The sequence below is a fragment of the Gymnoscopelus braueri genome (genome assembly GCF_963280865.1).
Source record: "Gymnoscopelus braueri genome assembly, chromosome: 2".
NCBI lineage: Eukaryota > Metazoa > Chordata > Actinopteri > Myctophiformes > Myctophidae > Gymnoscopelus > Gymnoscopelus braueri.
The window spans coordinates 41,642,138-41,668,215 of record NC_137604.1 but is presented as its reverse complement, the minus strand read 5'-3'; the positions used below and the strand labels follow the sequence as shown (position 1 = coordinate 41,668,215).

General features: G+C 41.1%; 1 protein-coding gene across 2 annotated transcripts; it reads left to right on the top strand.

The window, feature by feature from the left end:
- Positions 1 to 7,407: 7,407 nt before the first annotated feature.
- ednraa (endothelin receptor type Aa) lies at positions 7,408 to 23,588 on the top strand (the record flags this gene model as incomplete). Of its 2 annotated transcripts, none has more annotated exons than XM_080415502.1 (8): positions 7,408 to 7,596; positions 9,131 to 9,657; positions 12,981 to 13,108; positions 16,466 to 16,664; positions 19,029 to 19,181; positions 19,777 to 19,910; positions 21,694 to 21,802; positions 23,451 to 23,588. In XM_080415502.1, the coding sequence occupies exons 2-8, from the start codon at positions 9,157 to 9,159 to the stop codon at positions 23,586 to 23,588; spliced, it is 1,362 nt and encodes a 453-aa protein (XP_080271628.1). In that variant the 5' UTR covers positions 7,408 to 7,596; positions 9,131 to 9,156. The 2 variants fall into 2 exon arrangements, with proteins under 2 accessions (XP_080271628.1, XP_080271627.1); XM_080415501.1 differs by having other exon boundaries at positions 7,409 to 7,596; positions 9,095 to 9,657.
- Positions 23,589 to 26,078: the final 2,490 nt, after the last annotated feature.

Below are 26,078 nucleotides of genomic sequence, written 5' to 3'. Positions count from 1 at the left end.
TCCAGCTGACTAAACTTCCTCCTGTCTGCCCTCTCCAGATTGATGTTGTGACATGTCATTGACATGATCAATGGTCCTCAGCCAGTCTGAAGTACTGCTTATGAAAACATTCTAGCCATCTAATCAGAGAGTCATTTAGTCCTGGGATGTCAAGTGAATGCATCGAACCACCCTGCTCCAAGACTGTAATGTTGGGAGGACTTTGGATGGGTGCATATTGGAAGCTGATAACAGAGGTGAGAGTGACATACCCTTACACCCCTTATCTGTCTGGACCTGTGTGGCTTACTTCCACTTCTGTTTGTTATTTCCTGAACATTTGCAAATCACCAGAATGTTGTCTCTTGAATACTAAAATGCAAGTGACAGTATGTTAGAAACAACTCTGTCACACAAGGAGGTTATTATTTAAATTTGAAATCTTCTTTTATTTTTTTTACACAGGGCAGAGTTTTTTTTTACGGCAGTGGCACTCAACTGCTTCTTTGTTGGGACATTCATTTTGCGTCGACCATAAGGTCAAGACCCAAGATCTCTAAATAAAGCAAAGATTCCTCTATTAAAGGTGTCTCTCTGTGACCCTGTCAGAACACCTGGCGACCTACTTTGGGTGCTGACCCATGGGTTGAGAAACAGAAATGTAAGATCTCTCTGTTTTACAGATACCCCACGATCATATATTGACCTACGGGTCAATTTGTACACTTTCAGGGTTAAATTGACACTCCGGATGTTACTATGCACAGCATTTGAAATAACCATGTCTCTCCCCAGAAACAGACCCCCATGCTGCTCTGACAGATGTGCCATCATAATTACCTCATGGATATTCCTGAGTGTGGATCCATGGCTCTTTCTGACAAGCAGGAGAGCAAAGTGCGATGGGTTCAGCAGCGTCTACTTGTTATCAATGAGCTTCCAGCATGTCAGACAAGAGCCAGACTAGAACCAAAAGAATGCGTCTAGGCTGTTAGTGCCATGTCTAAGACACGGCTATCAGTAACCTCTGTCTTCATCTCAGACCTCTCTATGTTTAGTCAGCGGCTATCAGCAGCCAACTCAATTTGGCAACGCACTTCTCTGTCTCAAGTGTTGATTAAGACATGTGTCTTAAGTGGCTGATTATGTCAAGTTGCTGATTATTTCAAATTTGAAAATTTCCTCTTGTTGTATCGATATACTTTATATTCTCAAAGATTGCGTGTGATTAATGGGGAGAGTACTTGGCCATAAAAGCTGAAACCTGGTCTTTCGCATTGAATTTTCCAGTATGTTGTACATTTTACATTATTGCCTGATTAGTAATAAATGAAACATCTGAAAATAACCAAGTCACAGTGGTCATGGTTGGTGGAATGATTATAGTATGTTTAATTGAGGTGGGAAAAAAATTACCTAAAGATATGCCTTCTTCAGGGACCAGAAATAGTTCCTGTGTAATCGGTTGTGGCATAGATAGGAAAAACGCTATCATGACCTTTGACTTCCCCGTGCGTGTGAAAACCATTCCACTGAGGCCATTTGAAGCCCATATGAAGACATGAAGGAAGCTTCGGGATGTTTTCCAGAAGTTCAAGTGGGTGTCATAAGTACAAACACATCCAAAGGCTCGGCGCATCGCCTCACCATTTCCACAAATGCACCCGCCTTCTAATTAAACAGTGTGTTATAATATCATATTGATTAAATTCAGATGAGCCTGAGTGAGCTGCCGCACTAATTAGTGTATCACACTGCATTATTTCTGAATGAATGCAAGATGATTACTCCACCATAGCTATGTTGTCATTTTCGCATTGTTTTGTTGCTGTAGTAACATTTTGCGTGCAAGAGCTGCGTATCCCGACTGAGTAGAACCAGGCAGCGCGCTGAAACCTCCTCCACTGTGTCACCGATTGTCACAGTTAAGTTATTGGCCTCAAACTTATCTTACATTTTTCAATCTCTCTCTCGCTCTCTCTGTCTCTCTCTCTACACCCCCCCCCCCCCCTCTCCCCAACCCTTTATTTTTTTATTTATTTTTTTATTCAGAGCAAGTGCCCCAGTTAAGAAATTGCTTACATCCCACTCGGTCTCGGGCTGGTTTGAAATTTCCCACAGGGTATGTACCAATATGCAGAGAGCACACTTCGACAGATGCCATCGGAGAACAAGCATATGAATTACCAGGCAGTCTGCCATTGCTGAGTTCACACGGAATGGCATTAATACCTGATTAAGACCCAAACAACAACACAACAACAACATGAAAGCCAGAGCAACTGGGGGAGCAGGTAAAGGTTTCATCATTTATATATTAACCTATTAAAACCGGGAAAGCATTTTAGATTTGAGTGTTGGCTATTAAAAAAATAGCAGATATACAAGCTCACAGCGTGTCACTTCGTGCTGCGATGCGAGCTTGTACATGTTGTACAATGTTGATTAATTTTGAATTACTAATTAATTACTACTTATTTAGAAGGCAGTTGTAGAATCGGCCTCAGGTCTGAATGGGTTAATGGGTTTACTAACAAAGACACCCAACGCCCCCCCCCCCCCCCACACACACACAGACACACACACACCGCTATCACCACCACCACCACTACCACAACCATCTTCCCACCCGCCTCTCCACACAAAAGTTAAAATGTCATGGACCCAATAGGAGCTGGCAACATCTATTGGACCTTGAAAAAAGAAAAAAAGAAAAATGTGGGTGGGTGTTCATATCCAGTCAGCAAATCACATTTTGATGAATAAAATATCTGCCACGGTTGACCATAACTAATTCAGAAGCCATGATATATTCATGGCTACAATTAAAGAAAACACAATCCCTTTAAATTTAAATGGCAGTAAATATTGACATTAACCAATTAAGTCACAGTCTACATTAATAGGCAAAGTATCTTAACGTGAATCATGAGCACTTTATCCCCCACAACCACACCTGTGTCTTTCTGGAAGGAAGTATAAAAGTTTCTTTCAAATCAATTGATAGCGTTAATTAAGTTAAACGGTCATTTACAAGACATGTTTATAAAATTGCTATACTTAATAGTCAACAAATGTTACAAAATATTACAAAATATTTTTTATCTTGGTCTATATACTTAAAGTAATAATGTAAAACATTACGTTAATGTAATGTTTACTACAACGTTATATGTAACATTACAATATATCAATATTACATAAAACATTGGTTTACTCTTCTGTATAACTATTATTATTTTATATTTTTTTTCAGCCTTTATTAACTCTCTCACTGCCAAGAATGACTTATAACGAGTCATTGTCATAACGCCCTGGCTGCCAAGAACGACTTATAACGACTTTTTGAGAAAAAAAAAATCAGAACCCAATATATCGTGATCCGAAGATTTGCTGCTCCATTCACTTCTTGTTTAACTTATTACTTAAAAAGGCTCCTGTGTACTTTTTTTTTTTACTATGTATTTTTGGCCCAGACATGCTATTTTCAAAGGCAGACCATTAATGACCTCGACCTCGTTGACATTTGTGAAACCACACAGTATAACCCTCAGTGATTAGCAACCATCAGGGGATCGATCATAATGGAGATAAATATTCTGTGACTACTTGAAAAAGGTAAGAAAATCGAAAAATCGCTGGCAGTGGGCAAACGCGGCCAGAAATAAGTCTGGCAGTGAGAGAGTTAATAGTGTACAGTACATAGACAGGAAACAGGGAGAGAGAGACGGGGAGTGACACGCAGCAAGGGTCGTCGGGATCGCGACTCGAACCCGCGACACGCTGCCAGGCTGCAATGGAGCCTAGGTGCCTAGGACTGCCTGTATAACTATTCTTACAAGGTAGACGACCTGAGGTAGCTAGCATAATGACTAAAATGGGGGAAAAAGGGTTAAAAATGATTGGCTACTCTAAATTTAGAAGGAGAACAAAATTACCTGAGTACAGTATTAGGTTCCCCTGAATAGCTGATAATTTATTATTGTCTTGACGTCCAAACCTGCTCAACTGAATGATGCAGACAACATCTGCATGCTAACTATACAAGGTTTCTTTTTCCAAGGTGCAGTTAACTATAGTTCCTTCTTTCACTTTATACATTGAAGTTTCACAGCACCTGGTGACTATGAATGCATTATAAAACTAGAAAAAGTGCTCCTCGGAGCACAGGTCTCCGCCAGGTCAGGTACGTTATTGTGGCCTCCTGGTGGCGCTATAATATGCCAATGTGAAAAGGGTGCCATTTGTTCAAGCCAGGGCTTTTCACTGCAATCGGACACTGCATTCATGATTTGAGGCATTTTGTTCCAAAAATATGTTTAGCAAAATTAGACCTGCTGGTGGCGCTATAACAGGCCAATGTGAAAAGGGTGGCATTTCTTCCTCGTCCTAATAGAAATGTGCGTGTGAAATTTCACGGAAATTGCAAGCTGCATTCATGATTTGAGGCATTTTGTTCAAAACGGACCAATCCTGCAAACTTTGGAAGCCAATCTTAGGCAATCAGGATGGAATATGGAAAATCGGATAAATCTGTGTTGATCACATGACTATAGAGATACTGTGTACCGATTTGTGTGATGTTCGGACAAAATCTGTAGGAGTAGTATCAATAAATGTGTTTTGCACATATCGGCCTCCTGGTGGCGCTATAACCGGCCAATCTGAAAAAATTGGGCCAGAGGTTCTGAATTGGCATCCAGGGAGTGTGCGTGCACAGTTTCGCAGCGGCCGGGCCAACGGTGCCCAGAGATTAGCTGCTAACGGACGGACAGGACGGACACACGGGCGGACGTACGGACGGACAGGGGGTAAAACATACTCTCTCGCCATGCCTTTCGGCCTGGCGGAGACAATAAATGTATATCTACAGTAGTGTTACAAGATCCAGCGACAGGATCCAAAAGGTATTATGAGAAAGGTTTTGGGGTAAAATGGCTGATGGAGATGGAGCCTGTATAGCCAAGGTCAGAGTGTACAGCTGGTACCAGTGAAATGTATGTTAGAAATGAATCTCTGCACGGTAAAAGATACAAAGATTAGTCTTAAGAAGTGCAATGGCTTCTCAAAGGATATCCAATCAGTCTTCAGTCAATGGCCTTTGACTTTCAAGGCCTGGGGTCCACTGCAAATCAAAGATGTACTCTGTGTCTGTATGTGTACTCTGTATGTGTACTCTGTACGTATGTGTACTCTGTACGTATGTGTGTGTGTGTGTGTGTGTGTGTGTGTGTGTGTGTGTGTGTGTGTGTGTGTGTGTGTGTGTGTGTGTGTGTGTGTGTGTGTGTGTGTGTGTGTGTGCACACGTCTACTTCACAAATGGTTATTTCTACCAATTCTATGCCTTGTAAATTACTGTCATTGCAGGGTGTATTGGTGACTACATGAATGAACTGTTTAGCTGATAAAACATTGATGATACACAGTCTAAATAATACATCAATAATAGGTTATAATAATCTCTATTAATGTATTCCACATGCTCCACCTTATATCAATAATGCAACATGGAAAATAGAAGCAAAAACATAAAACACTGCACACAATATATGTGTGCAGTGTTTTACACTCATATATGTATTTCCTAGGCTATAGCCTAGAACAGCTTCAATTTGTAATAGTCAGCTTTCACTACTGTCCCCTTTACTCAGAGAGCTGAGAGAGAAAAGTGCCCCGCCCCCAAATCTGTTCTGTCACTCCAGGGTACAGCTTCACTGGAAATGTATTGGCTGCGATGGCAGAGGTGACAGTGAGGGAGCATCCACAGGGAATTTGAGGAAAGATGTTTACAAGACATTTTCTTAACATTTTGCGGAGGAACTTTTAGCATTTTCCTCTGGCTCAGATTGACTTTAACTGAGCCAAGTATGTGCATTTACTTTACGACTTTACTGCTGGCAGTCACGGTTTCATTTTCTAACACTGAGCCAGCTATAGATTGTGTATCTTGATTCTTAGCTGTCAGACTGCTTTTCTTTGCTTTAGAAGAGACTTGATATCTTTTACAAATATTGACTCAACTGTCTAGTTTGAAATCGGAATAGTCGACAGTAGAATTGTTTAATTGAGTGGCATGCCCCTTTAAGTGGTCGCTGTCTCAGCTCTTTGGCAAACATTGAGGGCAGACCCTAGTTACCCTAATAGCCGTCTTCCTGTTCTCAGAACTTATATTATATACGGTATAAGGGGTCCACGTTGTGTGTTGGTATGGAATCCATAATGGGTATTGATGCAAGAGAACACTTAACCCAGGACACTGAACCATCTCTGAACCGCCTGAACCTGTTTCACAGACAGTGAAATGCACTGGGCTGTGTGCTTACTGCTTACACATGCAAAAATGGCAACTGTAAAATTATTGTGGAGTTTAATGCTAGGCTAGTTAATCAAAAGAAAAAGAAAAGCTTTGAAGAAAATAATCGATACTAATTCGAATTGTGATTATAGCAGTTTTTAGGGCAATCGCACGGAATGCAGGTCCCTCTAAAGTTATAGAAAACAAAGTTCTAGTAGCTCTAACTATTATAAGTAGGAGTGACAGTCATACACCTGCAGTGCATTGTTAATGAATACATTAAAATGTAGTTTATAAATGGTTGTCCATTGCAATAGCCAGAGAGTAAAAAAGGAACCAAATGCACCCACAGGTCATTTGGTTTCATTTGTAGTCTCTTTGGAGTGAAATGAACACTGACAGGTTTACTATGTGGGTACGTGTGTATGTAGGGTAGTTGCGTGTGTCGTGGCATTTATCTTGACCACCCACAGTGTAGTCTAGCAAAATAAAGACTCGTCGTTTGGCACAGACTTCATATCCTCTAGCTGCCCCTGCAATGAAAAGGCAGCAACAAGACATGGACACTGATTTCTGAGCACCTCCCTCCCTTTGCAGCTAATCTCCACTGTCTTTAGTGTGAGGAAACAGTTGCATGTAATGTATACAAGACATACCGTAATATGACACAGACATAGAGACAGACAGGGAGAGGGAGGGATGAGGGATATAGAAAGAGAGAGAGGCAGATTGGGGGGCTGGTGAGCTCCCTGATGCCCCTGCCCCCTTGTGTGTGTTGGTGTATGTGTGCGTGTGTGCACATGCGTGCGTGCGTGTATGCATGTGTGTGCTGAGAAGAGTGTCAGCAGGCGGTGCCTCTGAGAGAGAGAGGAGAGAGGGGGCTGATGTTTCCAAAGGGGGCCCAGGCAGTTACCAAAGGGAGGTGGAGATTTACTATCCCACCCAGTCAAAGTGCTCCGCTGCTGCACTGACGCGCGCGCGCGTGCCCCACACACACACACACACACACACACACACACACACACACACACACACACACACACACACACACACACACACACACACACACACACACACACACACACACAACTTGAGCACACGCCCCCCACTCACGCACCACTTGCAAACTCTCCACAGGAAACTGTGAGCCATAATGCGAAGGCACCTCCGAGCAGACGGGTGCGTTGCTCAAACCAAGAGGGATACGCTGCGACTTTGATAGTGCGTTAATTACTCATGTGATGTGATACAGATGTCTGGGGGCTTCAGCCGAAAGTTCGCCTGACGCTTTCCAAGGGGGCCAGGCAGACATTTTAGGAGCGGTAGGTGAAAACCAAGCATATTTATTATTTATGCCTAGATCAGTTTGCGTGCTGTCACGGATCCCAGCGGTGCGGTGCTGATGCTAAACTGTGATGCTACTTGAAGGGCTGGCTGCTAAATACTTTTTTGTGTACTCGATGACAGCCGGGACTTTGAACAGGAACAACTCTTGGCTATACGAGTTTGCCTGTGCTGTGATGTGATATGAGGAAAAGAGCTCCAAACTATTCCTCTAGATCTGACAGCCGCTTCAAAACTTTTCTTTACCTGCCTTGCTATGGAATGAAATTAGTCTCATTTTTGTCCCCCTCCCCCCCACACCTCCCACCTACTGAGGCACATTAAAGTTGCTCTAAATTGTATTCTTTGGTTAAAACACAAAGTGTATTGTAGTGTAAAAAAAAAGAAGTTACATCTGTATATTCTGATAGTAAGTGCTCTTTAATAAACAGAAATGTCATTTTCAGGTGGGTTACAAATGTCATCCAATTAGGAGAGAGAACCCCACAAAGATTTTGTCTGCTCATTTGTTTGTTTCATCACTTCCAATTTTACTTGTCTATCCTGTATTCTGTATGAGTTCTCTCTCCTGATTGGATTAAATTGGTATTCTGACCTGAAAATGAATTTTCTTTTTACTAAAGAGCTGGAGAGATGGGAAGACCCCTGTTGCTGAACAAACACTCTATAGCATTGATCGTTAAGGGAATATAAAGCTATTAACACTTACTTTACCAAAACAATAACTAACAGAACCTTTAAGTAAAGGTATACATTTCTGTAGGTTTACATTCCTTTCATTATCATGATGTCATATTTTAATATCATTGCATTATACCATTCAACAGAGGTGGTCAAAATGAAACATTGCAAACAATGTATTCAATGATTTTAATTCTAGACGGTATTGCACAAGTGACTGCAGGACAGATGTAAACTGATTCCCTCTTGCTGAAGTGACTCTTTGTTTTGTAACCGCCAGTCTGAGCCTTTCTAAATCAGAAACAGGGGAATGTGTGCTGAGGAGACCGCTTGCCGACGAAAAGCCACGCTAAGGGGGGCACACTGTCCAAACAACCCCAAGAAAAAAAACAGAAAAAAACCCAAAGTCTGGCTCGGTCGTTACAAACCCTTGTTAACTTCCAGGAATGATTGAGAGCAAACGGAGATGACTGATGTACTATTATGTTGATGCCTACCTCCCCCCTTACCTGACTGTAACCAGTCGTGGCATCTCCCATCTGTGCCCCCTTGGCAAAACCTTTTTGAAGTCTTAAGGAAGTTGTTAGACTTCGACAAAGCATTTGGAGAGGGGGGGACAGCAGCACTGTCAAACTTTCTTCTAACTGAAATAGTCAGGCTTGGCTAGGTTTCAAGTGGAGAAAATAATGCACAAGACAGTAGTGGGAATGCAAAACAGTGTTGATGTTGCTTTGCTAAAGTTTGCTGAAGTCTGAAAACAACCTAATTTCCTTCTCTTTCTCTCTTACTCACCAGAGATATACTGGGGCATTGGTTCTTTCATTTTCACAGCCCTGTCAGTGAAATCAAAGTGTGGAATGTGTTCTATAATGGGCACCCCAGTCGTACATGTGTTGCTGCTAATGGCCTGTATGGCAGCCAGCGGAATGTGTGAGATAAACGGCAACGAAACCGACGAGGAAGACTCTCTCTCAGGCTTTGTCCTCGACACCACCCTCCAATTCCCGGGCTTTCACAGCACCAGCAGCCCTCCCTTTGGGACCCCGGGGGGGCCAGGGGGGGGTCCGGACACCAGTGCATTGGGGACGGGATCCGGGAGTGGAAACGCTAGCGTCGCAAGGAAGCCGTTCCCACCTCCACCGTGCCTCATCGCCACCTCCATCAAGGGCTACTTCAAATACATCAACACCGTCATTTCAATCATAGTGTTTGTGGTGGGGCTGGTGGGCAATGCCACCCTGCTGAGGATTATATACCAGAACAAGTGCATGAGGAACGGGCCAAATGCGCTCATCGCCAGCCTGGCTCTGGGTGATCTCATGTACATCACCATTGACATACCCATCAATGTGTACAAGGTACAGTATGCTTACTCATCATAATAAAGAGTATTGACTGATATACTTATTAACGTGCACAAGTTATGGTTATTCATGCTACATCCACTGATTTACACAAAAAAATATTCATTGTAGGCCTTTTACATGGGCTAATCCTAAACCACTTTCAACCACGAATCCCGGTTTTGAGCATATCATTATAGGTAAGAAAGAATTTCCAAAAATGTCAATGTACATAAAGAATTTCAAAAAATTACAAACATTTCTTGTAGATTGGCGATTTTCATTATTTGTAAGCGTCATAAGACGCTTAAGCGGTTCAATCAATCAATCAATCATTAAATCACATAAAAGAAAAAGTAGATGGCCCCCATGGCAACACACTTGTCATATTGGGTTCAGAATGATAATATTATTAGCGGTGAACATTCCAGTTTCCTTTCTGAAACGATGAGACTGGTGTACAGCAGTCGTGGAGGAGATCTAGCAAAACAAGTTGGACTACAAGAGAAGAGTGAGGAGGTAGCAAGAGTGAGTGTAAATAGATAATCAGTCAGACTACGTTATCTTCCTAGTGCAGGAAGTTTAGTGATGAGAGAAGCAGGGATGCGGCCAGCTTGAATAAACACTGAAATCAGGCTATGGACACACATACCAGTCACCTTGTTCTGACCTGAGACATTAGTCACTGGCCGGCTTATCTGGAGACTGTAATACTAATGAGCATTGTACTCTGGAATTAAATCAGATGCTGATTGTAGTTATGATTATAGTGTTTTATATAAGTTTCTGTATAGGTTAAGTACAGCTTAGTTCAGTGTGCATTATTGGTATTAAAGTTCAAAACAATGTTAGCAAAGCATCCAGATAAAAAATAATCTATATGTTTTTATCTTTTCATTGAATCCCATGTCTTTATATGTAAAGCCTGTTTTGAAAAACGCACTTTAACATAAATGGTATAATCATAAATATGTTGGTACATCTTTCCATGTTGGTAGTACGCGCTGACCTCAAATTGGGTTCAATAATGGTGACATGCAGCAATATCCTGAGAGACCAATTCAGGTAACTCAATATGTTAAGAACAATACGAAAGGCCCATCCATAGACAAAAAATAACAAAGCCATCTGTTAGCAATTACCAGTGACTGTTTCAGTCACGTTTGTTGTCACATGTGGTGACTTACTAGTCCAACATCACGCATTGTACAGTATGTGCAAATCCTTTCCTACATACAGTACTATACCTTTGCACGGGGCAGAACATTTGTACTTTATGCCCTGTAAACTGCAGGGCAGAGCCCATTGTTGATGTCCCCTGTCTTTCTTTGGGTTTGGCAGTGTTTCCAAAATTAATCAGCTACTCTACACACGCAGACTAAAAACAGTGATCCGGAGCCTCTTTCCCCTCTCTTGCTCCTCTTAGCTCTTGGGGTGGGACTTTGATTAAACGGAGCGGCCCATTCAAACAATAGGGGGGCCAGGATGCCCCGTGAAGTGCTTCCTTTGGCCCCAACCCTGAGAATCTCTGGGACAACCCCCATCCCATGTATGTCTTTGTCCAACCCATGTTAGATCCTGTTCAGGGAAGTGTGCCAAGGCCACTGTGAGGAAAAAAAGTTCGAGCTTTGTTTCTTAAAGGAAGTTATATCATATTTAGTTGTATATCATATTTAGTTGTATTTACAGATAGAGCTACCGGCAAAATTCTAATGGCAAGTTTTGAAATAGAGCCGCTATCATGAGTCATGACTTGACCATAGACCTGAATGTTTCATTGTATCAGATGATGCACTCCAGATGGTGTAATGTCGATGGGCTGAACTCCCACTGACGTACACATGACGACTAGCACTCTTTGATGTGGTTTCAACCAGGCTGCTGTGTTATAGCCTTTAATAGCTGCTATAGATGGTCATCTCCCAGGCCATGTTCAACAAACAAAGCAATATAAATGTCTTCAATTTGCTCCCTAATCACAAATCACTTCGACTGACTAATGTCTTAATGTATTTTAGTGCCGGCAGTTTACTTAAGCAAATAACACGCAAGAGAGAGTGCTTTATCGTGGTTATTGGCACAGCTGTGCTGCGGCAAAGGTTACCAAATATGGCAACATGAAAATCATAGACATATTCTAATTAATAAATAAAAAAGTTAAATAGCAATATCATTACAAAAATAATTTCTACAAGAAAGTAGTCCCTGACTTCCTGCACAATCAAGGTGGTTGCTATCCCCTATAACTGCATGGAAGCTCCTGCATATTGTTAATACAACTTTAAACTAGTTGTTGTAAATGTGAAATTAATCAATAATAAGCAAATGCATGGATAAATGTTATCATAAACTTTGTTACTTGGACTGTATAGGTGAAATTGTTCTTTAAGCATTTTTCTTGGCCACAAAGTGATAAAGAACTGTACAAAGGCAGAATTCATAGCCATGGCATATGGTTATTACATACATTATCTATCAACCAATCACATTTAGTGATTTGACAAACCTGTTTTATAAAATTATGTTATTATTAAAGGTAGGGTAAGTGATTTGCATTGTTTAAAATAAGTGTTAAATAGCTCTATATTCTGATAGTACTCATTGCTATAGAGTGTTTGTTCAGTATTAGGAGTCTCCTTGTCTCTCCACCTCTTTATTAAACAGAAAATGCATTTTCGTTTTAGTTTCAGTTTCATTTCCAATTTTATCCAACCAGGACAGAGAACTCTGTCAAGATACAGATTAAACAAGTGAACTTGGAAAGTGATGACACTAAGAAATGAACAGACAAAATTGGAACTGGAACACTATACAAATTAAGCTTAAAAATTGGTACTTTCTCCTGATTGGCTGAGATTTTGACACCTACCGAAAAATTTATTTTCTGTTTATTAAAGAGCTGGAGAGACAGGGAGACATCTGTTACTGAAAAAACACTCTATAGCAATGATTACTATCAGAATATAATATTTTAACCTTTTAACAAAATACTTTTTGTTTTAACCAAAAAATATCACTTACCCTACCTTTAAGTTTTATTATTATTAATAATAATTATTGATAATAAGAATTATTATTATTTATAAGGAACATAAAAAAAATATTGAACGTGCTTTGAAAATAAATACAAATACAAGTACAAGTAACTAAAACAGGAAAAAGAAGGACATGCATTTAAAAATATATATATTTTAACTTTTAAAGTGGAGATGTGAACTTTTTTGATAACATGCTGTACTTGAAATGTGTTTATATCTCCAAATTGGTTAAGAAGGATATTGTGAGCCCTTACAAGGTGTTAATGTGAGGTTTATGTTGTCGTTTTGTTTTCCATCCAGCTCCTGGCCGCACGCTTTCCCTTTGACAGCAGCATGTTCGGCCTAGTTCTGTGCAAGATGATGCCTTTTCTGCAGAAAGCCTCTGTTGGTATCACCGTTCTCAACCTGTGTGCACTCAGTGTTGACAGGTCAGTACGACATCGAACCCTACTCTCCTTATATCTTGCATTGTGAGATGGTCAGCTGCGTATATGTCTGAACCTCAGTATGCTATTATTAGAATACTGTAAATCTTGTGTGAAGGCCACCATCGTATGCCAGTAGTGAAGTACTCAAATTCTCATTTGTATTCAAAGTATAAGGCAGCAATACCAAATTGAATAAATACTCAGTTACTTACAAGTAATGTCCTATATTGAAGGTAGTGTAAGTGATACGTTTTGGTTAAAACAAAAAGACTTGTTAAAAGGTTAAGGCTCTATATTTTGATATTAATCATTGCTATTATGGAGTGTTTGTTCAATAACAGGGGTCTTCCTGTCTCTCCAGCTTTTCTTTTGTTTGCTCACTTCTTTATGTCATCACGTCCAATTTCACATGTTTATCCTGTATCCTTATTAGTTCTCTCTCCTGATTCATAGCTGACCTGAAAATTCATTTTCTGTTTACTAAAGAGCTGGAGAGACTGGTAGACCCGTTACTGTATGACGCCTGTAAAGACATTAATTCCATAAATTAATCATCCGGCCATAATGCGCAGTCCTACCAAATACTGTTGCGTAAGAGTGTCCACTAAAATGTAAATGTTTATTCACAATTCTTTGATGAGTCCTTCTGCAGCTTGTTATTATTTGTAGCTGCCTTTGTAAACAATACATTTAAGGGACACCATCATGCTTTTGATGTGCGTTTCAGTTGATTGTTATCATAGTCTATTCAAACAATAATATTTATGATAACCCATATGGACAGAGAAAATTCCCCTTTCTGTATGTTTTGATGCTAATTGCCATGATACACTTCATCAGCCATTATTGGCCTGGCACCCCCATACGGTCTATGGTCGCTATTACATCAACCTGATTCATATAGTCATGGTTACTATTTTGCCATGATCACAGTGAACAAGGACAATGTCATGGCTACTGAGGGTAGTGGCAAAATAAAAAAATAAATAAGAGAAAAAAACAGGAAATAAGGCTTTTAGTTTTACATTCACAGATTGCACCCCAGTGACATCACATCACTGGAGTGAACTGCACAGATTGTCTTTTTAGACAGTGTTTTTAGACATACTGTAAAGAGAAATTGGGGGAAAACCTCAAACAAACAATAGCAGATCTCCACTAACGAGTTATATAAGCTTGTAAAATCATTTTAATGTTTCACTCAGCACCATCTTTATGCCGGTAAATAAAAGTAACAACAAACGCTAAGGCTTTAAATGTTTTAAAGGCAGACACTGCAACAACAAAACATGCCAAACATAAATACTGCAACACATAAACCAGCTACACTGTGACTGCCATATAAAAACATGAACGATTCACCCCTGACTGAATTGTCTCAACGCATGTCTATGAAACTTGCCAAGCTGTTTCAGACTGTGCACGGGAGGGGATTATTGTCCTCAGCTGAATTCAAACCAAATGTTTTTCTCTAACTTTGCTCGATATGGATGTTAGACAAAAGACATGTTCTTAAAAATAAAGAAACAAAGGTTTTAGGTATGTTTCGGAAATGTGTTCTCATCTAGGAAATGTATAAGGTCACCACTAATGGAGGACCCCTGTTGAGACTGTTATTTATATGCCTATTTTCTTTCCATTTGCTTTCCAGTTGCTCATACCAGACAATTAGTTTTTAAAACCGCAATTTAAAACACTAATGAAGGGCAGAACTCCAATGAATGACAGAACTGGCCATGAGAGATATTTTTATAATGTTAATGCTAAAAAGGTAGAAGAAAACAACACCACAATTTTATATCGATAGCACAAATCTCATCGCAAGGTTTTAACAGACAAGGCCTTTTCATAAGTAGCTTCAGTATCCGTACTTCCGTAGTGGTCTTGTAATGAATAAATAATGAAGGTGGATAGCTCTGGCCCCGTCTCATCTCACTGTGTTCACAAGAAGACACGACTTTACAGATAAGAGGCTAGCAGGCCGGTTCTGAATGGGATCCAAGGTTCAAACAGAGTAGATCTCTTTAATGAGCCTCTACCAAAGGAAAAATAAATGGAAAAACAAGATTGATGATGGTGTGCTTGTGTTAAACAGCAGATGCTCCAAATGTGCTTTCAGGATACAGTGCGGCATGTCTTTATGTGTGCATTACCAGTGCCGTCTCCCCCTTCTCAATGTTGAAGGAAGAGAAAAAAAAGGGTGGCTACATTGCCACTTGGTAAAATATAGATGCCGCCATGTTGTTCGACAGAGAAATTCAAATGTGTCATGAAAAATATATTGTTTTTGCCATGAAAACTTGATGCCCGGATTTTACTAAAACATTTCTACAAGTGGTTTCCATTAATGAAACAAACAAGCAAACAACTATTCGGAGCATGGGAAACACAAGCCAACAGAAAGGCAGGCACCTCTCTGCCAACATGGGCCAGTCTGTTTGGAGGCTTCACAAAAATATAAATATTAGATTCTGAAAATAAACAATTGATCATCTCCCGTCATTAAATCTTTAGCGTTTTGATATTCTTTACTGACTGCACAGTTTGTTGTATTTGGTGCCTCGCCAATGCCATGCATAAGCATATTGTGAGGAAATGCATAAAATAACATATTGGAACTATTAAATATAGTTCCACTTATGATGAGGACAGGACACTTAAACACTTTCAACCTGGTGTCCCTATTTTTGGCATGTCATGAAAAATATTATATACATTTACAAATATTTACAAAATAATTAGAATAGCAGTTCTCCAAGCTCACAAGAGCTTGTAGATCTGCATTTTGGCCATTATAGTATACTATACAGTATATATAGGGCTTTCCTACTACTTTCCTATTCTTTACTATTCTGCCTCCTCTATTTCATACATTCTACTTTATGGTAATAGAAGTACCGTTCCATGCGTTCAACCTGCACGTGTATAAGCACTGCTGGTAATCCCCTTAAACACAATACAGTAGAAGGAAATTAACTCATTCCAACTCTCAGCCAACTAACTGCCAGAACATCACTTGTAACTTCCCACATCTGTAGTGGGAGGTCTGCCATGTGGTCCTTGACTGTTGTCATGTATTAATTGCGTTCTCATCCACTGGTTTTTACTGAAGACAAAGACAAACAACCACACGTGGACAATAACGTTTTTGCTCATCCCTTCTCAACTCATTTCCTCTCCTCTTCTCTCATTTCCTCCCCTCTGCTCCTCTGTGTGTGTGTGTGTGTGTGTGTGTGTGTGTGTGTGTGTGTGTGTGTGTGTGTGTGTGTGTGTGTGTGTGTGTGTGTGTGTGTGTGTGTGTGTGTGTGTGTGTGTGTGTGTGTGCGTGCGTGCATGCTTGCTTGCGTGATGTCACAGGTATCGTGCTGTAGCGTCATGGAGTCGTGTTCAGGGCGTGGGCGTTCCTCTGCTGACGGCCATAGAGATTATCTCCATCTGGGTGCTGTCACTGTTCCTGGCAGTGCCTGAAGCCATTGGCTTCGACATGGTCACCTTCGACTACCGCAATCAGACCATACGCACCTGCATGCTCAACCCAAAGACACAATTCATGATGGTATGCTATACTATTTGTCTAGTGCAATGTTTTGCTTTGTCCTTGGAGGCTGAACTCTCTGCCATACCATTCATTGTGTTGATTAACCCATTAAGACCGGGAAAGCCTCTGTCATTTTAGATTGTAACCACTTTAACCATTATTTTATACTTTGGCTATTGAAAAATCAAGAAAATGTTTTCAAATCTGAATATATAAGCGAACATTTGTTACTCAAATCTTTACTTCTGGGGGGGTCCCTGGAACAAAATATTTTGAGATTGGGGGTCCACGGCCAAATACATATCATTTTGGGATAGTGTTGGGTTAGTATTCATCTTGAAATAATGTAATTAGGTTGGACATGCTGCGCGACTTTGCATACCTGAACAGTATTTAAACATGGACAGTAGCAGTCCATGTTTAAATGTGTTATAATAGTACACAAATAAAACAGTAAAAAATAAGATGGACCTCTCTATACTCTAACGATTAAATTAACACTCAGGATTTTGCTGTGTAATGTGTGTATAAATCTTAACTTTGGCATATCACACCAATTTCCATCAACTGCAACATTTACTGCTTGAGAAATGCCATCAACACATTGCTAATGTAACAGTCCAATAAAATATGTTCAACATTGCCAAACTAAACGTCTTGAAAACTGAATGAGGAAAGAAACTGTCCTACCTACTCTCTGCCTTTGAGGAAATCTGGAGATTGCTGCCTTTGATTTCACATGATTGGAGGGCGTAATTGATCACAGGCCACATGTGCAATTAGGAAGGGTTGATGTATGGTGGCCTCGAGCTGGGCCACATGTGTGTATCCATTCCACACAAAGAATGGGGGGGGGGCTGAGCTATTACAGGGGAACAACAGAACAATGCTGAGGTCTGGACCATGTGATTTCTCTTACAGTTGATGAGGCATGATTTGAACACAGCTGTTTACTGTTTATCAGGAAATTAAACAGTACACGGCATGCTGCCTTCTGAGAAGAATTCCTTGGCAAAATTCATGCCCTTGTACTCTGTACAATACACAAAGACAAAGATATAATACTGTTGCCTTAGATGCACTTACAGTGTCATATGAGTTAAAGCTGTATTTACAGAGAATATAAAGAGGTCCATTTGTGTATAAAGGATTTGGGCTGTTTGATGTATTCATGCAGCACATTTGAAAATAAATAATTTTAGGAATTTAAGAATATGCAAATAAGAATTAAACACCAGGTGGCCATACCAGCCTGGGCTCCAATCAGCACACATGATTCCATACATTTGGGCCAGTTGGGCCCAATAGACGTGGGTGTTATCAGGCTTTTCTTTCGGTGATTCAATGTTAACGCATGTGCGGCCCGTTATCAGCCATTCCTTTGGGTGATTCGTCACATTGAAATACAGCACGAACCTTTTCGGGAGTTGGACAGGTCACCTGACAGCACATGCCTAAACTCTTTGACTGCCAGAAATATTTGCTAAGCCACTGCCAACTATTTTTCCTTTTCCTTACCTTTTCAACTAGTCACAGAATATTTATCTCCAGTATGATCGATGCCCCGATCTTTGCTAAACACAGAGGGTTTCTCTGTGCTTCCGCAAAAAAAATTCATCGCGACCCCCCTTTCGCTTGTAATAGGCCATTGTCTCGTCAAAAATGCAGAGGAAATCCAGGGAGGCAAGAAAAAGGCGTTTTTCCAAATCAAATAACAAGGAAGTGAATGGTGGAGGTCTTGCGATCACGTGATCTCCTGGATCTGTGTGACTGAGAATGAAATGTGTTAGTGAATAGCACCATCTAGCATAAAACCACTGAAAACACAAAATCTCGTCGTTCTCGTCATTGGCAGTCTGAGCCTTAGCAAAATATGACAAGAAATCTCGTCATTGGCAGTCAAAGAGTTAACATTGAATCACCGAAAGAAAAGGCTGATAAGACCCAAATAGACCCAACTAGATGGGTAGATGGGCCCAAATGTATGGGAGGTTTTGTGCTGATTTGGAGCCCAATCTATGGGCTGACAATGTGAAGAAGCTGCATTTGTGAGCTAAACACAGGAGACTCTAAATACTCTGAGCATTTTGGAGTTGAAGTCTGTGTCAAAGCCATTTAGAAAACCGTACATCTACTACAATACCCATAATCCTTGCTGATCTTTGGCCAATCACGAGAGCAAAACAACTGATGTTTGCAGTCGCGTACCGTAGCCGCAGCTACGGCTACGTTCAAGATGTCATTTCAATCTACAAGTTTCAACCTGTAGATTGCTTATGATACCGTAGTATCATAAACTCTGATCCACCTTTTTTTTTAGTGGTAAGTGGGTAAAAATATTAAATGTAATATTTTTAATGGTGTGTGGCTGTCTCCCTGCAGTATTATAGAGACGTGAAGGACTGGTGGTTGTTTGGCTTCTACTTCTGCGTTCCACTGGCCTGCACAGCTGTCTTCTACACACTGATGACCTGCGAGATGCTCAACCATCGGAACGGCAGCCTCCGCATCGCACTCAGCGAGCACCTCAAACAGGTCAGCAAAGACTCTGTCACAGAATGAACAAAACGACTTGTTCAATCACATGAACAATTGAACACTATAGCGTCACTATTCTGGGGCGTAGAGATGTCGTGTAGAGGGGGAAAAGGAGTGAATCTAGTATAGAGCCCTGGGGGACCACAGTAAACAAAGTATTATAGGGTTTAAGTAATTAAGCCAAAACGGTGGTCACTGGTGCATGTTATACCACTCTGGTGTTGAGGGACGTGCCACCATGTTGATGGAGTTGACATTAAAAAGAGATTGTGATGTCATTGCCTCTTCTTCCCTGACAGATTAAACTAAAAGGTCAGATTTCTGCGCATGTGGGGGAAGGGTGTTAATATCAAATCTCTGTTTTGTTATCACTCTTCCAACATGTCCCTATGGTAACCGCCAGACACTTTGCAGTGTTTACTCCTGCTATTAATATTACATGTGTCTGCATCAACTCCCTAATGGCTGTGTGTGTGTGTGTGTGTGTGTGTGTGTGTGTGTGTGTGTGTGTGTGTGTGTGTGTGTGTGTGTGTGTGTGTGTGTGTGTGTGTGTGTGTGTGTGTGTGTTTTGTTGTGCTGTGTCTGAATACAGAGGAGAGAAGTAGCCAAGGCGGTCTTTTGCCTTGTCCTCATCTTCGCCCTATGCTGGTTTCCGCTGCACCTCAGCAGAATCCTGAAGAAGATGGTTTACTACCAGAACGATGTGGGCCGCTGTGACCTCCTCAGGTGAGTCGTCTTCTCCTCCATTGACGTCTCAAATGAGACATCAATACACATGTTCTGTCTAAAAATGCAAAAATGAATGGGACCTTTGGATCGTATTTCCTAGTTGTTTTGTGGCGTAAGAAGGCACATGCTTGACTTGTTAGATTTAAAATGAATAAATTAAATAAAACATTGCTGAGGACCATCGTGCGAATGCTGAATCTTCGGCTAGTCAAAGCTATTTGGTAGTTACATCTCCCATAATGCCTTGCAACAATAGTCACCGTAGCTGAATCGAGTTTAGTGTTACATACAAAATACATTGGATGCATGTATATTGTTGTATAAATAATTTGTTTTATTAATAACCACAGTGCCCCAGGGGCCTCCTTTTCCCCCTCTACACTAGTAAATATCTTTCCGAAGATAGCCGATCTACAAGCTCACAACGCCTTGCGTTGAGACGCAGTTTGAGCTATTTCTGCTCAACGTTCAACCCAGAATAGAGATGCTCGAGTTCATGTGGTTAATGCATGATTGCGTAATTGCCAAAAGTAAAAATAGCAATTGGATGTAGTCAGTCAGAGGCAGTATTCTTGCATCCCTATTTGGCTGGAACAGAGCTGGATCTGTAAACCTTCATCTGGGCAAAAAAATTATGACACACTCAAGCTGTTTACAGGTAGTAACTCCTCCAGACAGACAAACTGGAGTGACTCAAAGTTCTATATTTACATCCACTTTAGGCATTTAGCTGATGCTCTCATCCAGAGTGACTGAAGTTAAGTACAACAGCAGACTCAACTTATCGTTCGCCAAACAAAAACAACCAATAGCGAAGAGGCGAAGCATCACAGCCAACACTTCTGTATTCCTGTAATGATAATGTAACAGAAATACACAGGGTCTGCCGCCCGGATGGCACGGGGGTAAAGTACCTGCCCCACCAGGGGTTCGAATCCACTACGGTGCTTCTGGCTTGGCCAGGCGCTCCAACGAACACAGCTGTGTCTGTGGGTGGGAAGCCAGGTGGGCGTTCTCTGTCATTGCACAAGAGACTCACTCCTACATGTTGGTCTGTTCAGCAGGCAGTGGGACTGGGATGGATAGCGCACTGGGGTGTCACTGTCAGGTAAAAAGAAGTGGCTGGAAAGTCCATGTGTATCGGAGGAGTGGTGTGGTTGTGTTGCTCTCCAAGACCAAACAGTAGAGGCTGGAGTATACAAATGGGGCAATTAGTATAATGACTAAATTGGGGAGAAATTAAGAAGAGAAAAACTAAATGTAGGAGAGAAAAGGGTCAACGAGAGAGGAAGAAGAGATTAGTGTTCCCAGCCACCAACCAGGACAGAGAGAGAGAGAGAGAAATAAAAAAAAAATCCTCAAGCCCCCATCCTAATGCAAACCATCAGCCCATTACGGCCAAAACCTCCACTTAAGATATACTTTTTTTATGGGGTCCCCCAGTGGCCAGTTCTCTCCCTCCTTTTTTCATTCTGCACCATCTCTTTGCCGAAAGTCCCTGATCTACAAGCTCTAAACGCATCACAGCGGCATGTTGTTAACTTGTGAGCTATTTTCTCTGAATGTTCACCCAGGGACACTAGGGTTCATGTGGTTGATGAGACAGACACAACACAATACTTAGACTGATAGTGGAAGGAAAGCTCCCTCGTGCCAAAAGTATTAACTCTCACAGACCGATGATCCCCAAGTCAAATGAAATGGAATCCAAAAGGGCTTGAAATGAAGTTACACTGTTATATAAGTAATTCATCGTTGATTCTTCTTCCCGGGGTTTTAGCTTCCTGTTGGTCTTGGATTATCTCAGCATCAACCTGGCTACAGTCAACTCCTGCATCAACCCAATCATCCTCTACTTCGTCAGCAAGAAGTTTAAGAACTGTTTCAAGGTACAGAATATTCATATCTATCACTGATAGTTGTCAATGCAGAGACCAGACACATTCACTCACTCTCTCTTTCACTCACACGTACTACTGTACTACTGTACTGTAAGTTTTTTTTTACTTCCACAGTCATCCACCCCCAAGTTGTTTTGTTTTTTGATTACCGTGGTACATTCTGTTGGAATAAAACATACCTGCATCCTTGCACGCACGCACACAGCCACCCACCCAGCCACACAAACAAACACGTTCAGAAAGCCTCTAGTTTAGTCTAGCAGGTAAAACAAAAGACACACACATTATGCACACACACACACACACACACACACACACACACACACACACACACACACACACACACACACACACACACACACACACACACACACAGCTCTCCCTTATCACTCAGACCTAGTTGACGGTCAATTGTCTTACAGTCTTCAAAGTGCAGTTTCACCTCTCTCCCTCTCTCTTGCACCCACACCCACACACAAACACTTCCAGACACAGGTACAAAATAAAATGAAAAATGTACAGTCATCCACCACCCCAGGTTTGTTTATTTTTTGATGACTTTCCATGTGGTCGATTTTGTTGGAATAAAAAAACTAAACAAGGGGAAAAAAAGAAAGAAAAAACTTGCGTCTAGTTTAGTCTGGCCAGTAAAACAAACAGTCAACTCCATGCCCACGAGGCCCAGGCAAGCGGCCGGTGGTGATGACATTCCATGAGGAAACTGTAAAGCAGCCTGTTGATTTATGTGCTCATTCTGTGGTCTGAGGTCACATACTGAACATGCCTGTCAGACCTGGGCTGGAGATAAGCCATGCCTCGGAGAGAAAGAGAGAAAGAGAGAGACAGACAGACAGACAGACAGACAGACAGACACGCAAGCAGTCTGACAGCAGTTGCTAATAAGAGTTTCAATACAGGACTTTGTCTGGGTGACACTGGTGCAGGGACACATTTACACACATGTAGTGTGATAAGTACACACTGTCGCATTTGGACAGAGTCCTCACATATAGTGCAACAGTGCGACTGCACTTGACAACAAATGTTTTTTTCCCATATCATATTCAGTTCAAGACAGTGTTCAGCAGTATGTCTGAGCACGGGACAATACAGCAGATAATGATCACGATTTAGATGAAACAAACCTATGAAAAGGTTATCTTATAGCTAGTTTTCTAACTAACATAGTGAAATGCATGGTACTGGGACAATAAAGCCTTATATTTGGTGACAGTGCAGGACAAAATAATTTATATTAGAAGAATATACAGTATGCTGACCAAGGCTAATAATCCCTCCTGTCTTTTTGACTGAACAAAATAGTTCACGGACAGATGGGCGGATTTTAATTCAACTTGGTACGAATGATCTGTAGGCTGCCCCAAAGAGATGTTAACTATTGGGTCAAAAAAGTCCAAAGTAAAGGTCAAGGTAAAAATGGGAATGATCAGTAGAAGAGGTGATAGAATGTTGGGTTGAAGGGTTCAATGGTCAAGGTCACACACACACACACACACACAGTCAAGGTCAACATGACATAACTTGTCATATCTCAGAGTGATGTAGAACAACAAGTATTGGTGAATACCTTCCCGTGCATTTTCTTTATTCACCTTTTCCCCCTTCTTCTCTCCAGACGTGTCTGTGCTGCTGGTGTTACTCAGACAACCAGGTGACCAGCATCGGCCAGATGAACGGTACCAGTATCCAGTGCAAAAGCCCTGAGCCTAACAACCTTCACACGGACCGCAGCCTCCGAAAAGACAGCGACTGACCAACCCATCACAAACCCCCTGGACTTGACTGCAAGCTGTTATTTATCCCCAACCAGCTGTTATAAAACACAACAGGATCCATCACTGCTCACCACAGCAACAATAAAGGATATGAATATATTTGATTCAGACAATAAAAAGTGTGTGCTCAGCACCGCCTGGAAGCGTGTGAGCCTGGAGGGGCTGAACGAGGAAGTGGACTTAACCCTTTAAGACCTGAGAAGATTCTAGAAATGTCTTCTAAATCCCCAAAAAAAATTGAAAAAAAAAACTAATTTTTTTTTCCTCGATTTAAAAAAAATAGCAGATCTACAAGTTCATAGCGCGGCACTCGGTGCCGCGCTATGAGCTTGTATATCTGCTATTTTTGAATAGCCTAAAGAAATCTAAAAGTGACACAGATGCGTCCCAGGTATTAATGGGTTAATAGACTAAGACAATGGGTTTGATGATGTACAGTGCTATTTGCAGCCTCTCCGCGGGGCTGCACTTCCCAGACTCGGGCTTACACGTCTATTCCCATGGCCATGGAGAGTGACGGTAGAACCGTGAGAGAAGAGGAAGGAGAGGAGGGTGAGATGGGGGGGGGGGGGGGGCTTTCGAACAGGATGCAGCTGAACGCCGGTGCCTATAAATTACCACCAATCAGTAGCCAAGACGAGCGTGCTATTCACATAAAGGGCAGCACGACTGGGGCTGGAGACAAAAGGTGCAGGAAGGAAAGGCAAGCCGCCTGCTGTCAAAGGGGATGACGGGAGAGGAGAGCGCACACACTGGCCCCCACAGACTGCATGCTGTTAACTCAAGCAGCTTCTAAATCTCTGTCACTTACAGTACACACACTTGCCGTTGTGCTGTGTATTATTCGTACAAATAATTCATTGAGCTAGTCTCAGTACATATAACTAGATGAGTCTTTTCAAATGAACCACTTAAACCCTCTAAACTGATTCTTAGTTGACCGGGGGTCGGCCCTTTACTTGGTCCACTCTTTTTCCCCCTCTATACCAAATCTCTTTGTCAAAAATAACCGATCTACGAGCTTGTTGGATGCTAGGTTTCAAGTGGTTAAATTAGCCATATAGCAGTGTGTGTGCGTGTGTGTGCGTGCGTGCGTGTATGTGCTTGTGCTCATGCGCGTGTGCATGCATGCTTATGAATAGAAGGTTACTTGCTTTACCTGGATGACTAAACAGCCTAATCATGCATGCTAATCTGAAGTTTACTGGTTTTAAATGGTCAAAAACTACAAAACTATTTTTCCATGTCAGTACATTCCCAGACATACAGTATCAAACAAAACACAACAAAACAATAATATGTTATGATCAGCCATAATATAAATAGCCTCTCTACCATAAAAGCAAAGGAAGGAACTGGTTTCTTCGTACAAGACTGTGAATTTTACAAGGCCCGCAAAATCAGCTGTCATATAGAGTTGGAGTATAGAGTTGTTTGAAAAGTGCTTGTATGTATAATGTACGCTCTATCATATCCACTTTTTTTAAGGTGTACTATTGTGATAAGTATTGTATACTGCCTGTAATTGTGTGATGCCGAAAGGCAGGAGCTCTTGTTTGGAGTAAAGAGCCTGCTAATGAGGAAATTGTATCCGTTACCAAAGAACTACGCTGCCTTTCCTTATACATTTGATATGTGAATACATGTAAACTTTGTGTGTGTGTGTGTGTGTGTGTGGGGGGGGGGGGGGTTGTATGTGTTTGTATGTACATGGATGTATGTGTATGAACTTGAATACATGTGTGTGCTACAAGTGAGTGTATTTGTATATGTACAGAGTAGACCTGTATGCGTGTGTGTGTGTGTGTGTGTGTGTGTGTGTGTGCTGTCAGAACGAATTTCACTATTCGAAAATAATTCGAATGTGAATTATTTTTTTCCTGACCTACCGATGCGAAAACAAATGCTTTCATCATGTTTCTCCCTATAAACGTCACTTGTTTATAGTAACAGAGAAAGTTACTTTTAAAAAGTTACGTAAAAAAAAAAGAAAAATTATAAATTATATAACATATTCGAAAATATTCGAATATTAAAAATAATAAAGCATTGAAATTCGAATGGGATTATAGAGGAGAACTGACAGCCCTAGTGTGTGTGTGTGTGTGTGTGTGTGTGTGTGTGTACCTACATACGTGCTTGTGTAGGTGCCTTCTGTGTATACTTATTTGCACTTCTTTTAGGACGAAGTGTTTTGCACAGCATACAGCAGCCCATAATACAAGAGAGTGGGCTTTTGTATAATTTCAAATGTCCTGTATCCAAATATAATTTTACCACTATTCCTTGATTTGATTCATAATACTGTGTATCAAACCTTACCCATATCTGTCTGTTCTTGTTGATTTTATACATTACTCTCATGTTAATGCTGCTGCTTATACTAAATAAATAACACCATCTCGACCTGAAGTACCAATGCGCTTCATTTCGCCGCGATACTAATATCAAGGAGATGAAAAGCCATC